Below are 16,008 nucleotides of genomic sequence, written 5' to 3'. Positions count from 1 at the left end.
CATTGTATCTACACTAAGGTTGGTTTCCTCACTAAGAGCCGAGTACCTGTTCTGCAGCGACACTCTGAATTCCTGTACTTTCCCTTTCAGTGCTAGCTGATTGATTGGCTTCTTGCGTATCAGTATCTGCCGTTCCTTCTTCAAGTCTAGGCGAATTCGAGACCGAACCATTCTATGGTCACTGCATCGTACCTTGCCAATCACTTCCACATCCTGCACGATTCCAGGGTGTGCACTCATTATAAAGCCTATTTCGTTCTTATTTTCGTCATTAGGGCTCCTCCATGTCCACTTGCGGTTTTCTCGTTTTCGGTAGAAGGTATTCAAAATCCGTAAATTATTGCGTTCTGCGAATTTTACTAGTAGCTCTCCTCTGGCGTTTCTAGTACCGATGCCATAATCTCCTACTGCCTGGTCTCCAGCCTGCTTCTTCCCTACCTTTGCATTAAAGTCGCCCATCACTATAGTGTACTGTGTTTTTACCTTACTCATTGCCGATTCCACGTCTTCATAGAAGCTTTCAACTGAAGCGTCATCATGGCTGGATGTAGGCGCGTAAGCCTGTACTACCTTCATTTTGTATCTTTTATTCAGTTTAATTACGATACCTACCACCCTTTCATTAATGCTAAAGTATTCCTCTATGTTGGCAGCTATGTTTCTGTGAATTAGGAAGCCCACTCCCAGTTCTCTTCTGTCTGCCAAGCCCCTGTAGCCAAGGACGTGCCCATTCTGTAGCACCGTATAGGCCTCATCTGTCCTCCTAACCTCACTGAGCCCTATTATATCCCATTTAACACTCTCTAGCTCCTCGAATAGTACAGCTAGACTTCCCTCACTAGATAAGGTTCTAGCAGTAAACGTTGCCAAGTTCAGGTTCCAATGGCGGCCTGTCCGGATCCAGAGATTCTTAGCACCCTCTGCTGCGTTGCAGATCTGACCACCGCCGTGGTCAGTTGCTTCGCAGCTGCTGGGGACTGAGGGCCGTGAGGTATTTGACGTAAGCATGTGGGAGGTAGTGGCCAGATACTGCACCAGGGTGGCCAATGCTTCTCTGGTGAGAGAGTGCGTTCTCGGCGGTGTTTGCCGGTGAGGCCGCACCCCAGGCCTCTTAATGCAGTTCCATCAACACGCGGATTTTTTTTTAATCCGGTTGGGAACTGCGCGGTACCGGGATTTGAACCACGGACCTCTTGCATGCAAGGCGGATGCTCTAACCACTACGCCATCGCTGCTTTTTTTTGGAAGTTGTTGCCCATTATAAAGAGCATTGTCTCGGCTGCTAACAGCTTTATTGGCAGTCTGGCACAACTTTAGCCGACCAGGGGTTAGGTATATCCCACGTGGAGACTTCGAGACCTTGCATGCGAAGACTCAGTGCCTGCTGGAAGGCCCTGCCTTTCAGCAGGCAAAGGTCGTCCTCTGGTTATAATATCGTGTATATCTGTGCGCTTCTGCCTATGGTGATTAGCTGGCGCTGCTCGCCGCGAAGACGTCTAGGGACGATCATTCTTGTATAGACAGCTGGTGTCCCGTAGCACGTAACATATCTAACGCGATAGCGTTACAGAGCTCGTTTCGCAGACATTCCGGTGTCATTGGTGGTGGGCGAACTTAAAGGACCTGCTTAGTGCCTGTTTGAAAGCTCTAGGCTGGTTGTTGGGGCTGCGCAAGGCAGCGGCCCACCGCTGTGGAAGGGTTCCGGAGTTTAGCAACTTCCCAGTTTCTCATACATTGCCAGAGCTTGGGGGTTAATGTGGCGACGTCCATACACCGGACCTTTCATATATATGTAGGATGTGCATTCAGGTAGTCTGCTACACAGTGAGAGCTTAGGGTACGTGCACATCTGCAGTTCGCCTGCGTCCTGTCCAGCTTATCGCTGGGGGGAATGAAGGTTCGGCGTACCAGGTAAACTGCCACAAGAATTTTTCCATCTCTTTCATTAGAAGCTGAGAAAGCCAGTGTTTTGAAGCGCCGCGAAACCATGTATGATGAAACCATGTACGCTTGAAGCCATTGCTGTTTGCCCTGTGTAGTCTTCGCAAGCCAAATCCCTTCGCTGCCTTTTTCGGCACTTGAGCGGGAGAATCGTATGGCTCATACGCATGGGCACGCCATGTTCAAATAAGGTATACTGTGCCCGAACCAGCCCGAGTCCCCGAGACGCGAGCGGTGCTGTGGCGTGAAGCTTATTGAGGTGGCGTTCCCAGCGTCGCGCATCATCTCTATACGAATTAAGCCGGCTGTGTCCTCACCGATCGCTTGGCTTTCAATCCTAACATGTAAGGTGTCACACTTGTATGGACGTGAAAATAGCGGTATTATCAGCCAGGGCTGCATGCTTGAACATATAAATAAACGTGGGAAAATAGATGAGCCTGACGAGTGCTGGAACGCGGTAGAAAACGTATACTTTCATTTTATGGGGTTGCCTCTCCACGATGCGCAAAGCACCTGATTATTAACGCATGCGAAGCGGGGGCAGAATAGCCTCGCTGTGATTCGCAGTCAAAATTTTAAAAAACGCACATGTTTCGTACGTGTGCTTTAATATTGCTCTCAAGCTTTAGTCATTTATTCGAGCAACAAATTGAAAAAAAAATGCGCATGTGCCAAATAATCATCGAGGTGTTACGGCTACGGTTGGCGACGTCAGATAAGATACATCTACATAGAGGACGGACCTGCATCCCGTCCTGTACGTCTCCTTTTCGTATGGGGGTGCGCAGCGTTAAACTTGAAATTTGATCTATTTACGCGGCGCGTAGGTTTGGAAAACTTTGCAGACGTGGTCATGAACGCCCTGTGTGTGCACTGCGCTCGTCAGGTCAATATGGTCAAACCTGCCCTTCATGTGAATGCATAAGCGACTTCGTGAGCTTCTCATAGGCACCCGACAGTAGACGAGAGGTCGTGACGAAGCTCATTGGGCCGCCTCAGCATTGTTGGTACCGACCACCAGGGATACTAAGAGAATGGAACGCTCACTCAACACAGTGACACGCTGAAGTGTCAGTGCCCTTTCTGGCACGTTTTCAAAGAACGCTTCCTGGGCGCTTAATCAGCCGTGAATCCCTTGCTCGCAACTAAAAAACAAAATTATATGCACGTGCAAGTTCGGTTTTGCTGCGTATACTCACTAGGGTACGCATTGGAAGGCTCGCTTTTGCTGCGCCTACTCGCTAGGCTGTGTGTTTTGCCGCTACAATCAGATCTCGTAAACTGCCTTTCCGGGTGCCTATACTAGTGCTTTGTATTTTGGGCTGTTCTTATTTCTACTCCATCGTACCTCGTCGACCAAGCATCCATTTTCTCTCTGATTTTATAGATCATTGTGAAACCTACTCGAGGCCTCGACCTCTTCAAGATGACGGTTCTAAGGCTCGTGCCGGGGTCGCCGGCCCACCGACACTACTTCGAGACGCTGTACACGCACTACGGTGCCGGCGTAACAGACGGCGTCACCTTCGAAGATATGCTTGGGTTCGAGGCCGAAGTCTTGGAACCACTTCTCCAGATGTATAGCGTGGCGCCCCGAGCGTACGTGTTCGAAAGAAGCCCCTACGACACATCCGGAACGTGGGAACGGTGGACGACTACCATCGCGAGGCACTACGACCTCACCGGAAGCGAAGAGGTGCGGGGACATGTTTACACTGAGGGGCGCGCTGCACCTTTAAAAGAAATACTTACAACTAACCTGCAGTGAGCGCTTGTCCCCGAAAAAATGCATGGACGAACTCCCCAAAGGAAACCCTGATAGACCCCTTGCAATAACGATGGCAACACTGGGCGGTGGCTTCCGTGGTAAAGGAAGAAACTACCACGAAAAGCGTGCGTCCGCTGGGCTACGGGTTCTTTTCTATTCAGCCTTCGTTATGCAAGCGGCGTTCCATGCGACTGTTTTCCCCACGGCCGGGTGAGACATTGATATGTTTTTCCTTCTGCCTCTAAATGCAGACAGGCTAGTTGAGTTTTACATAATCAAGTCGACGACAGAGCGTTCCTGTGACCGCAGCTACAACTTCAGCGTAGAATTGCGTGGGATGTCGCTGCCATAACGAAGGCGGAATATAAAAGAACGGAGCCCGTTGGATGCACGCTTTTGTGGTAGTTTCTTCCTTTACCATGGACGCCACCGCCCAGTGTTGCTGTCGTTTTAGATGCGGAAGCATCTTATACTCGCGCCTTGTAGTGCGCCGTCCGCGCCGTCCACGCCGTCCGCACCGCTTCTCGAACATTCGACAGCTGACGCGCGCGCATGCGCCTTCGCGCCGTCGCCCACTCTTCCACCATCTGTGCATCCCTTCCTCCTCTACACACCGCGCGCGCTTCACTCCTCCACCATCTGTGCACCCTTCCTCCTCTACACCCCACGTTCGACATCTACAATTCTCCTGATTCTCTAGTGGACGCGCATGTGGCGTCGCGCTTCGAGAACATTCAACAGCTGACAGTGCATGCGCCGCCGTGCTGTATATAATATACTCAAGGTCGGCGCTCGCTCGCTCAGTTGCCGCTCGTCGGTTGGTTTGTACGGCGCGTCGACGTCCAAGGTCGCGGTGAAATGAATTCCAACGAATCCACAAACACAATGATCGACGTCCCTTCGACCAGCGCCGCCCTTTCGCATACGTGTGTACGTGTTCACTCATTTAACACCCCCTCCTACAACCACGTTAACCAATTTAGCCATCGACCCAAGTAAGTCGCAATTTAACACCCCATTTCACAACCACGTTAACCAATTCAGCCATCGACCCAAGTAAGTCGCACTTTAACACCCCGTTAACCAATTATATGGTCCGCATCCTCCTCCGTGTTCCCCCGAGGGAAGCTGCGGGCAAGTTTTTAGAAGGGCTGTATTGAATGCGAAGGAGCAGTGGTGTGCATGGCGTTCACCCGGCTGAAAAGGGCGTCGACAAGGGCGCTAGAAGGACGGTTTGAAGCGAAACACGGTGTAGCGTTTAAGGCCAAACCTCACAAACGCGAAAATGCACGCGACAGCGACGAGCGTTGCTGTGAGCGACGAAACAGGGCGTTCGCGCGACGTGTCGCGTGGTAGTTTTCGCGCGATCACTCGGTTCTCCAGATTTGGAAACCGTCGCCCATCGCCCGGAAGTGCTGTGCTCAAAGCACCGGGACAGGATGTACATGACTGACGTACTGCCGGTTCTCTTCATGTGCTGCGAAATCGCCACCCCCTCTCACTCACCTCTCCACTCGAGTCACGCGTGCACAACGAAGAAATAACGTAATGTTTGTGCACGTGCACATAAAAAAGGGCTGCAAGGCAATAATAAACACTTTCCGTTCTATTACGCCACAATATATCTTATTTTTAAATTGCATACCGCTCACTACGCGATTTTCTTGGTACGAGTAGACGGCCTCGTGCAAGCAAAGGTTGAATTCACTCGCCGAAGCCATCGCGTGAATGAGGTTTGTCTGCTCTAGCGACTGTTCGCGCGAAGGCAATCTACGTTGCGTCGCTCCTCGCTGTCGCATGAATTTTCGCGTTTGTGAGTTTTTGCCTTTACTTGGTGAGCGTTTTTTTAAAACTCAAGGACACGGGAGGTGGGTTGGGTTTCGTGTACGTTTCATCGCAGATAAATGAACCGAAAGAGTGTTTTTTTAGATGCGGAGCATCTTATACTCGCGCCTTGTAGTGCGCCGTCCGCGCCGTCCGCACCGCTTCTCGAACATTCGACAGCTGACGCGCGCGCATGCGCCGTCGCGCCGTCGCCCACTCTTCCACCATCTGTGCATCCCTTCCTCCTCTACACACCGCGCGTGCTTCACTCCTCCACCATTTGTGCACCCTTCCTCCTCTACACACCGCGTTCGACATCTACAATTCTCCGGATTCTCCAGTGGACGCGCATGTGGCGTCGCGCTTCGAGAACATTCAACAGCTGACAGTGCATGCGCCGTCGAGCTGTATATATACTCAAGGTCGGCGCTCGCTCGCTCAGTTGCCGCTCGTCGGTTGGTTTGTACGGCGCGTCGACGTCCAAGGTCGCGGTGAAATGAATTCCAACGAATCCACAAACACAATGATCGACGTCCCTTCGACCAGCGCCGCCCTTTCGCATACGTGTGTACGTGTTCACTCATTTAACACCCCCTCCTACAACCACGTTAACCAATTTAGCCATCGACCCAAGTAAGTCGCAATTTAACACCCCATTTCACAACCACGTTAACCAATTTAGCCATCGACCCAAGTAAGTCGCACTTTAACACCCCGTTAACCAATTATATGCTCCGCATCCTCCTCAGTGTTCCCCCGAGGGAAGCTGCGGGCAATTTTTTTTATTGGACGTTCGGTCGAGCTTTGAAAGAGGTGGAGAGGGTGAAGCGAGATTGAAGGGTGTTGCGGGTGGAGGAGACGGCAGCTAGCTGCAGTTTCGGGTGCTGAGGCGAGCGTGCTGCGGGGGAGGGAGAGAGTGATGTCACGGCGCACCTGCGAGGGGAGCGTGACGGTAACACGCAGCTGTGACGGGACCTGTACTTGGTACCGCTACAACCTCTGCGGTGAGGGGAACGCGTTGCGGTACGTTCGTACGGACGCACGTACGTGCGGCGTTACACACGTGAGGCAAAGTGCATCTTCTCATCTAGTATTCAATAGCTATGTAGCAAGCGAAAGTAGAAGCTGTCAAATTAGAAACTTTACTACCGTTATAGCGATTATTTAGTTACACTTATCACTTATCCGGAAGTAGTGATACGTTTGTAGCTTTACTATTCAGATATGCTGCAATTAAAATGTTATCCTGCATAATGTCTGCATATGATTACCTTGCACACCACAATGACACCCTCCGATAACATCGTGTGCACATCGAACACGCATGCATATAGGCGAGCAGAGACCAATGGATTAACGGATACAACTTATTTGAAACACTATAAGCAAACGTAGCTGTGCTCCTAGATGTCCGGTAGCCCCTTGGCTGACCTCCCTATAGGGAGGTCCAGTCCACCAGTTGCAGCACACAATGTCGTAGCTTCTACGCGACACGAGCAACTGAAAACAATATACTTTATAACCCTTCACCGGCGTAGCATACGTTGTGTATTTGAGCTAACGATGAACGCAGACTTCGATTTGATGCTACGGACACTTATTTTCATGATTCGCTATACTTTATTCGTGTAGACGTTCAGCCGTTCACCTTTAAAGATTTTAACGCGACATTTCTTTCGGCAGCTTTCGCGGAGTGTAGCCTGCTGCTCATCATATCCCGGAGTTGATAGACAGTTTGTTTCTGCGCGTGTATCTTGCACGAAATAGTTAAGCCTAGCTGTGACAGCGGAAGAGATAGGAAGAAACAGAGAGAGAGAGAGAGAGAGAGAGAGAGAAATCACAACATAGCCTTCTATATTATTGCGCGAGAATGCTAATTAAAACCGAGCATGAGGAGGACTGATGTGATAGTGAGGAAGAAGGAAGTGAGCGGCACAGCGTATCATTGCATAGTGAAGTGTGGCATGGGAGGGGTATAGGTAAGCTAGGGTGAGGAGGAGGAAATAAAAAGGATGCCACTGGGTTCCCTGTTTTCTCGGGATTTGCGCCAGCTGTGCGAAGCTGACCAATATTTAGGAGCGAAGTACCTTAACTCCGCACAATGTCCCTCCGTCCATAAACCACCGCCGGCTCTCTACAACGAACATAGAAACCGGATCATCTGTGAAGAACAAAAAATTCTCAAAAGGCTGTTAACCGGAACATACAAAATATAACCCCGCAAATACATCGACATTTACACTCATCACTCAAATCACATGACAGAACACAAATTTAACAATATCAAAATAAAAGGCTGTTATCCAGAACAAAACAGAAGGCCATAATACCTAATCTGATGCATACTGCTTCGCACCATCATCAGAATTTATTTCATGGATATGCGTGGGCGTTTTTTACATAACCAAGACCTACGGCACGGCTTTATGTTCTTCCATAGTAGAGTAGCTCTTACTCTAAATCGTTAAAAACTTTTTTCTAAACACACATTACTGCAACAGCTTCAGCCAGAGAGGCTTTATCTAACAGTTCACGGGCCTAGTGCTATAAGCACTAGGCCAACGGGACAGACTAGTGCGCTCCCATAGTAGAGTACCAAGTACTATAAATCATGAACCAGTTATTCTAAACACATGCGGATTGTCCAACAGTCAACTCACCTAAAGGCAACAAAGACCCTTCTTTCGTGTGCTACACATCCAGATCACGATCTCGACGAGCCACCGGGAGTATTTCCTGGTGGCGCTGCAGCTGATCGCGCAAAAGGAGACCGTCGTAGAGCTCGTCATCGGCTGGCTGTGTGTCCAGTTCACCTCGTGGTTCGCCAACAGACAGCTGATCGCAAACTACCACGGCTACGGTGAGCATGTCGCGGCGCAACACCAGCGCGCGTGCCTGTCCTTCACGTTAGCGACCATGGGAGTGGCCCTGTTCGTGCCGTTCGTGGCGAGCGTATACACAGAACCGGTGCGCGCCGACGCTGCACGCATCGCCAGGGCCGTGCGTCGCACCGTGTACCAGAGCCTCGACAGGGCCACCTACCCTTGGTTTGAGATGGACGTAGTCTTCAGCATCATGAACATCGCCAGTGCGCATGACCTCGAGGCCAGGTTAGAAAGATCTCGCATATTCCCTCTGCATTGACGCGAGACAACTCGAAAGCGGTAACCGTCGTCTTCGTCATCTTAGTGGATGCATTGATACGCGGGAGCGGGGTTCCTCTTCACGAGGGGGGGGGGGGAGGTGGTGATGGTTCGTCGCAGTTCCCCCTTTCTATCATGTCAATGTATGGAGCTGTTTCTGCGCCTCCCTTCCTAACCACGTGTGCACGCCTGTGGATGTATTGATCTTAAAAGGAACAAGTTTTGACCGTGTTCATTGGTGCTCGCTCAAGTATAATACAAAGCGCAGAACCTTACATAGAATAAGACAATAATGGGGCATGCACAAGGAGCCTTCATTATCAAAGGGCCTACAATTGCGGTGTAGGTCTCGCGTGGTACTTCGGCATTTTTTTCTGCAGCCTGTAATACTCTTCTTTTTGCAGTTCTAGGCCCTGTGCGTACGTACCAGCACTATCTGCGATGGGGGAGTGTTGTAAAATAGGACTATTCTTGTTCTACGTTCGGGTCTGCGCTATGCGGTCTGCTTAAGAAGGGATTTATTCCCGCCTCCCCAACCTCCCTCTGTGCCTAATATACAATTGCAGTACCTGCAGTATCGATGCGACTAAAAGCTTCGTGTGCACCTCACCTGATTTCGTGTTAACTCATGAATTGGCACAAATTGGGATCATCGTATGGAGTTCACGTGATTTATTCTCACGCGATCACCTGCAACGACGTCGTCGTGTCAATGCCTCCAGGATTCGAGGCGCTGCAAACCTTTCTCACCTCACCTCGTCTTGCACTGCTCACATGATCGACCCAACTTTCACAAAGCGGTGATCTGACGTGACTACGACGTCGTAACGTGACGTTATCTCATGTGAACTACGAAATTTTCATTTTCCGTAATGTCATGATCACCGTCATGGGTGGCGCCTTCAAGAGGTGATGATATTCAGTGTCCCTCGTGTTGACAACGATGAACAGTTTTCGTTTTGTTGAGGAACTGAAGGCTTACGAAGTCATCAATCACTGTCGTCATCATCATCATCATCATGATCATTTATTTACCCTTAAAGGCCCTTTTCAGAGTATTACATGAAGGGGGTGGGGGGTACAAAAGCATGACGAGCAGCATGTTATTCGGTCTGCACTGTACGATCCTTTCGAGAAATTTCCGGTTCTGTAGGCACCGAACCACCATAGTGGAAACAGCGTGCCAAAAAAATAGAAGCAATTCTGTACCTTTCACACTGTTTCTGAAGTTGTCGGTGCTTCGATTGCTGGTCACAGGTTCTCCCGTTTTCCGGACATGGAGGTGAGCTTCGTGAGGAACGTGCGAGACGCTGCTAACGCCCTCCGTCAGACAGACGCGGACGCCATCGGTACGCAGATTCATACGTGGATGCTGCGGGACCAACTGTACGCGTTCTTCGCCTATCCCGACCGGCTAGACTACACCCTCAAGCCTTCCGTACTAGCGCCACCCGTGTACCACGTGTCCGCGCCAGCGCCGGTGCGCCTGGGCACGTTCGGCGTCGAAGTGGCCAAGGCCACCATTTTCAGCTACGTCGACCTTCGTCACGAGGGCCACAGCACCGATTCCCTAGATATCTTCCGAAGCTGCTTCTACGCGGCAATGTACGAAGACGTAAGTCGAGCGAGCTCTATGGGCGAAGCTCCTGAGAGATTTGGCCATAAGAGGGAAAAGAAGAGAAAAATGAGCCCCGTTACTGTCTGCATCAGAGTGCGACACCTCAGCAGTAGCTCACGAGAGATGGGGGTGATGAGGGATTAAAAGAATAGCAATAAAGGTGTAGAGAGAGAGAGAGAGATGCACTGGGACAGCGAGCGAGGACATATCAAGGGGATAGGAGAGATAGAAAAGATGGAAACACGGTCACAGGAGTCCAAGGACAGGGCACCACTTGCGAGAGCTCGTGTCGGCGTCAGGAGATGACGTAGGGCAAGTCCAGTAGCTCAGAGCTGCGCTGTCGTCGGAGATCGGCGTCAGGAGATGACGTAGGGCCAGCCCAGTAGGTCAGAGATACGCTGACGTCGGAGATCGCGAGGGCACAACTGGTCAGCACGGAATCCAGCAAGCGAGTCCTCACCCCATAGCTCCCCAGGTTCCCTGTTTGAGGTCGTTGGTGCTGACCTGCTCGGTCCTTTTCCGCGATCAACGAACGGCAAGCGATGGATTTTAGTGGCCCTTGACCAGCTGACATGCCACACTTAAACAGTGGAAATTTCTGCGGCAAAGGTCACTCAATAAGAAAACGGTTAAAGAGGATAAAATATGCGGACGCTGTTTGTTGTAAAAGGGATCAGATATCAGATTAAATTCATGGTTTTTATAGTTTAAAAGGAAGTGTAGTCCAGCGAGCGGCTCCAAGCTCCTGAGGACCTTGCCTTGTCTTCCATAGTGATCCCGGTATTAACCGTTGCTATAGTCGAAACGTATGTGAGGCACAAAGAAATGTATCACAATAGACTTCAACCTAGACATGGGCGTAAAGTGAGAGATCGCTGTTTCCGGCGAAAATAAACCATAGAGAAGGGCACTGATGAGGTGATCGCTACTAAAATGCGCCTTGATGTCTGTTAGATCTGATTATTATTGTGTCTAACAAGGAAAACGAGCCCTTAAATGTATACTTTATTTCTTCAGGGAAACCCGTAACACAATGGGACATTTCGAGCACTCTATCCCAACAAATCACCCTTATTGAAATGGTATGTCTCGCCACCGGTATAAGGTGGTCGGTGCTTGGATTCACTTTAGAGGCATATCCTCCAATGCGCCAATTTTTAAAATTCTTCTTGAATCGCCTAAGACGACAGCAAAGGGAAAAATAATTAAAATTTTTATCTCTATATACACTCAATGCCACTAACTTTACAATATGTGGGGCAACAGTCGGGTAACGTGTGGTTACTTACCGATACGATACGCTCAGCGTTGCCCACTTTTCATGATTCACTTCGTAGGGATACGTGATTTTTTTTTACTGCTGAACGACCAACTCAGGGCCGTCCGGCGGGGCGGGGATGCCAACCCAGTCCAGGGACTTCGAGCCGTCACCTAAAGCCACCGAGACCAAATGGCCGGCCAATTGTGTTCAATGAAGTCTTTTCTCTCTCCCTCTGCCACGAAACAGGGCAGCGAGGGGCACTGGCTAACACTACCGGGGATTAGGCCTAAGCACACATAAATACTCTACAAAGCAGACAAGCGAGCACCCCCCCCCCCCCCGCAGTCGTAATTCAATTCACAGAACATCGGGTTTGGTGATTCAAAGGTTGGAATCCCGCCGATGGTAGGGGTAATTTTTCATTCGGATAAATGGCGACATCTGTAGGGCCTAGATAAAACGGGCAAGTATGGAGTACACGCTACAGAAACCTAGGTCATGGTATTTATATGCTGGTGTACCTTCTCCACAGTGGCTTAATAACGAGTGAGTTGCTTTTTAAAACGTGGTTTTTTATTTTGATTAAGTAAATTAGACGAAATTGGACGTGACTTTAATTGAGGTTACACGAAGAGGCATAGCATATCGCTACCTATGTTGGGAACCTGGTATTTTTTAGCGTAGTCCTTAAAGGCCAGTCCCGGTCGGTGGCGTAACCGATAGACATAAAAAAAAAACTAATCGATAGACACAGACATGGAAAAGCAGTCGCAAAAGTATACGCAGCATCAAATAGGATTCGAACACGTGCTACCTGCATACTAGTAGTTTTCGACCTACACCGATGCTGGTGCTTGAATCTTATTGGCAAAAGTACTCCATACAGGCGTCGCATCGGGCAAGGACCCAAATGGTCGAAATTTCCGGAGCCCACTACTACGGCGTCTCTCACAATCGTATGGTGGTTTTGGGACGTTAAACCCCACAGATCAATCAAATAAATCAACATCGGGCAAGGAATGCCGTCAATCTGTGGTGTATAGCGAGGAAGAAGAGTAAAATAACAACCACTCATGACGTGACGCTGATTACGCAACGAGTGTGTGGTTTTATGCTTCCCACGTACTGCAACGTGCTTAGCTATACAAGTCATCGTCATCAGCCACATGCAGGATCAGAATTGTGCACGTAATACCTTACAGACGCATAGCGTGTACCTTCGGTATTCAGTGTCGGCGTCGTTGGTTGTAAGCGAGAAAATATTCCAAGAAAGTGAATAACCAAAATTTCTGGGCTTGAGTGGGAATCGAACCCAGGGCGTCAGCGTTGGCACGCAGGCAATCTATCAGAGCGACAATGTTTGTTCGAAGTGGTTTGGGAATGAAACACTATATGAATGTTATTAAGCGGCATAAGTCTCCTTAACGCGTCGTGTATAGCGTGGCGCGAGCGCTTCGCGCCAGGCGGCGAAAGATGTGAACTGGGCAACGATTCAGTATTTTGATGGCCCACCGATTACAAAGTGATCAGACATACTTAATTGTAACCGGCAGCAGAACCATAAACAATTGTGAACAGCTGCGTGGATTCGCGTGTTGCCCTGCGGACGCGCGTCGGACACGTTTTGCTGATTCGGAACGGGAGTAAATTTTGCCCAATGGCCCCCTAAGTGCGCTTGCAGAAGGCATTCAGTGGTACCATGAAATCACCAGTGTTACGCGCACAGTCGTTCGTTCCCTAACGGCATGGTTTAGGCATGAACCGATATTGATATGTGGGGTTTCACGTCCCAAAACCACCTTATTTATGAGAGATGCCGTAGCGGAGGGCTGCGGAAATGTCGATCGCCTGGGGTTCTTTAACGTGCAACCAAATCTGAGCCCACGGGCCTTCAACATTTCCGTTTCCATCGGAAATGCAGCCGCCACAGCGGGGATTTGATCCCGCGACCTGCGGGTCAGCAGCCGAGTACCTTAGCCAATATACCACCGCGGCGGGGCGGCGTGAATCGAAGCATCGGAAGCTAATTCGCACCAGGCCAGATTATGCCATCTCTATCAAATCTTGAAGGCGAAGCTTCAGACGTCCTACTATTTTCTTGCGATGTAAAGATAAGCTTACGGCACGATCAGTCCCATTATGGGTCGCACTTTGTTTCAGCGACCGAGGGAGACCGACGCCGAATGGGAGCGAAGAGTGGGCCTTCACATGGCGTCCGGTGCCGCAATAGACGTCGCGCTGGCGGTGCTCAGGACGGAGGCGTCCTTCGACGAACAGAGGCTGCCCGACGTGCCTCTGTCGGGACGCCAGCTGTTCTACGTGATGCTGTGCTACATGCAGTGCGGGGCGCAACACGGCGCAGCGCTGTGCAACGAGCCCCTTAAACACAAGGAAGACTTCAGCGACGCCTTTGCGTGCCCTCCGAGAAGCAAAATGCGATCGAGGCACCAATGCAAGAGCTTCGTTTAGCGTACAACGCCGTGCACCATATATCGTGCAAAACGATACTGGGAATAGTTATTACTGGGAATAGTTATTACTGTAGCGCCTACCCTTCTTGATGTCTGCATCGTCTTTTCCTCTTTTTTTCTTATGGGCTCCGCTAATACAACTGAAAAAAAGGGAAAAGACGACACAGACGTCAAGAAAGGTAGGCACTGAAAGTATCGCCTACCTTTCTCTACGTCTGTGTTGTCTTTTTCCTTTTTTCATGTGTTCCGCGCTAATACAAGCTATGTCTGCTAGCTTCCGTTTGCGCGAAGCAAGCGAAGGCGAGTGACGCCAGTGCACCTGCGCTTTTGGCTTCGCCCACCTCCGCGTACAATTTGTTAACAAACAATTACGCTGCGCCAAAACAACTACACATGCTGATCTGGAAGGGATACACTCTACCATATGGTATGGAAGTGTGGACGTACCCCAGCAAGTCACATATCGCTGTGCTGGGTGCGAAACAGATGTTTAGGATCTGTGTCTACATCTACACACCATGAAAGTGGGTGGAGGCTCAACTGACAACTTCACGCCTTAAAGGCAGGTGACGTCTGGTGAAGAGGGCCAACCTGTCACCTCGGGTCCATGGCATCCTGGGATAGAGAGACGCCAGCCATTTTTTGCGACTTTGTCGTCTGCTAAAGTTTACAGTGAGGGGACAATCATCGCATTGTGATTATCAATTGCGACGGTATAGTAAAAGCGTTATTGGATTGGAGATCTTCAGTGCCCATTGCAGCTCGACGCTGTAATTTATCAGCTAACGAGTCGTGCTACAGTGCTTGTGGTCGTGAGTTAGATTCCCAGCCAGAGTGGACGCATTTGAATGGGTATAGAGCACCCAGTCACTACGTTTAAGGTGGAGATGAAATAACCCGAGGTCTTCAAGATTATCCTAGAGACCTGTACAATAGACCATGCCTCGTAACCATATCGTGGTTTCGCGGCGTCAACTGCAGACCGAATTGTAAGCGTAAAAAGATTTCTGTGGTGTTTGTGCTGCGAAATTTCGCCTGTCAACAGTTGTGAGCGTGTGGTCACAATACTACATTCTGCTGCTACTATTGATACTAAAACTATTGCGCTGGCGGTTTACCTTTTCAGTTGGGTGACTACGTTTCTCGCCCGTTGAGCCGAATGTGAGGGCATTGATATTGGTCGGGCTGAGCGCCCTTCAATGGAGGTGGTCGCAGCCGTACATTATTGCGTGTCACATATAACCACATCGCGAGTTTAATTGGCACGTAAAACCACAGAACAATAAAGGGACTATCTACCACCCGCAAAATTTTTTCTGATTGTGGCGCAAATGAGCACGCAGTTTGTCACATCAGCAGAAACGAGCGTGTTTTTGAATTAAAACAAAGTAAATATAGTTTTGACCTGATGTTGAAAGTCTACAAAGGATGACCGCTAGCGTCACCCAACAGTGATAACCAAGTTGTTTTGTATACGCACTTGAGGCAGTTTTGGTTGCGTCAGAATAATTCTTGCTTTTTTTGTCACGAGTCCGGTGGTGGTGCCGGCGGTGTTAGAGAGGAAACGTTCTAGCCTCTGTAGCGGTATGTTCGCTCGCCTGCATGCTTGCCTGCAAACGGCAGAGAAACGCGAGCACGGCTTGTGCTGCCGCCCACAAGAACAACAAAAAAGTGCGCGCTTGTGTTGAACGACCATTGAGGTATTTGTTTTATTAATAATTGAAACTTGATGAAGCCAACAAAAACCACACGCGGTTGTATAGCTTTCGACTTTCACCGACAGCTCAACTGTCATCGCATCTATCGACCAGTGTTGTGGGTATTCATCCGAGTTGAAGGAGACCGAACGCATATAGAAACAAAATGTTTTAAAAATTTCTGCGCACTTTCCAGAGAAACCGCTGCAAAGTAGGACGCTTCAGGTGTGACGCTTTTCATTGCGACAGGAAAAAAAAGCAGTGAAAAACGGTGCGCCGTTC

The 16,008-nt window shown here is 49.7% G+C and overlaps 2 protein-coding genes across 2 annotated transcripts; both read left to right on the top strand.

The window, feature by feature from the left end:
- The first annotated feature begins 3,343 nt into the window (after positions 1-3,343).
- On the top strand, positions 3,344-14,096 carry LOC142766899 (uncharacterized). Its single transcript, XM_075868105.1, has 2 exons — positions 3,344-3,640; positions 13,719-14,096. Exons 1-2 carry the CDS (start codon positions 3,371-3,373, stop codon positions 14,025-14,027), a joined length of 579 nt encoding a protein of 192 aa, XP_075724220.1. The 5' UTR covers positions 3,344-3,370; the 3' UTR covers positions 14,028-14,096.
- On the top strand, positions 7,426-11,732 carry LOC142767147 (uncharacterized). The gene is made up of 4 exons (XM_075868365.1): positions 7,426-7,461; positions 8,240-8,646; positions 9,937-10,284; positions 11,675-11,732. Exons 1-4 carry the CDS (start codon positions 7,426-7,428, stop codon positions 11,730-11,732), a joined length of 849 nt encoding a protein of 282 aa, XP_075724480.1.
- Positions 14,097-16,008: the final 1,912 nt, after the last annotated feature.

The sequence above is a fragment of the Rhipicephalus microplus genome, chromosome 7 (genome assembly GCF_043290135.1).
Source record: "Rhipicephalus microplus isolate Deutch F79 chromosome 7, USDA_Rmic, whole genome shotgun sequence".
Lineage (NCBI taxonomy): Eukaryota > Metazoa > Arthropoda > Arachnida > Ixodida > Ixodidae > Rhipicephalus > Rhipicephalus microplus.
This window is presented reverse-complemented; position numbering and strand designations above follow the sequence as displayed.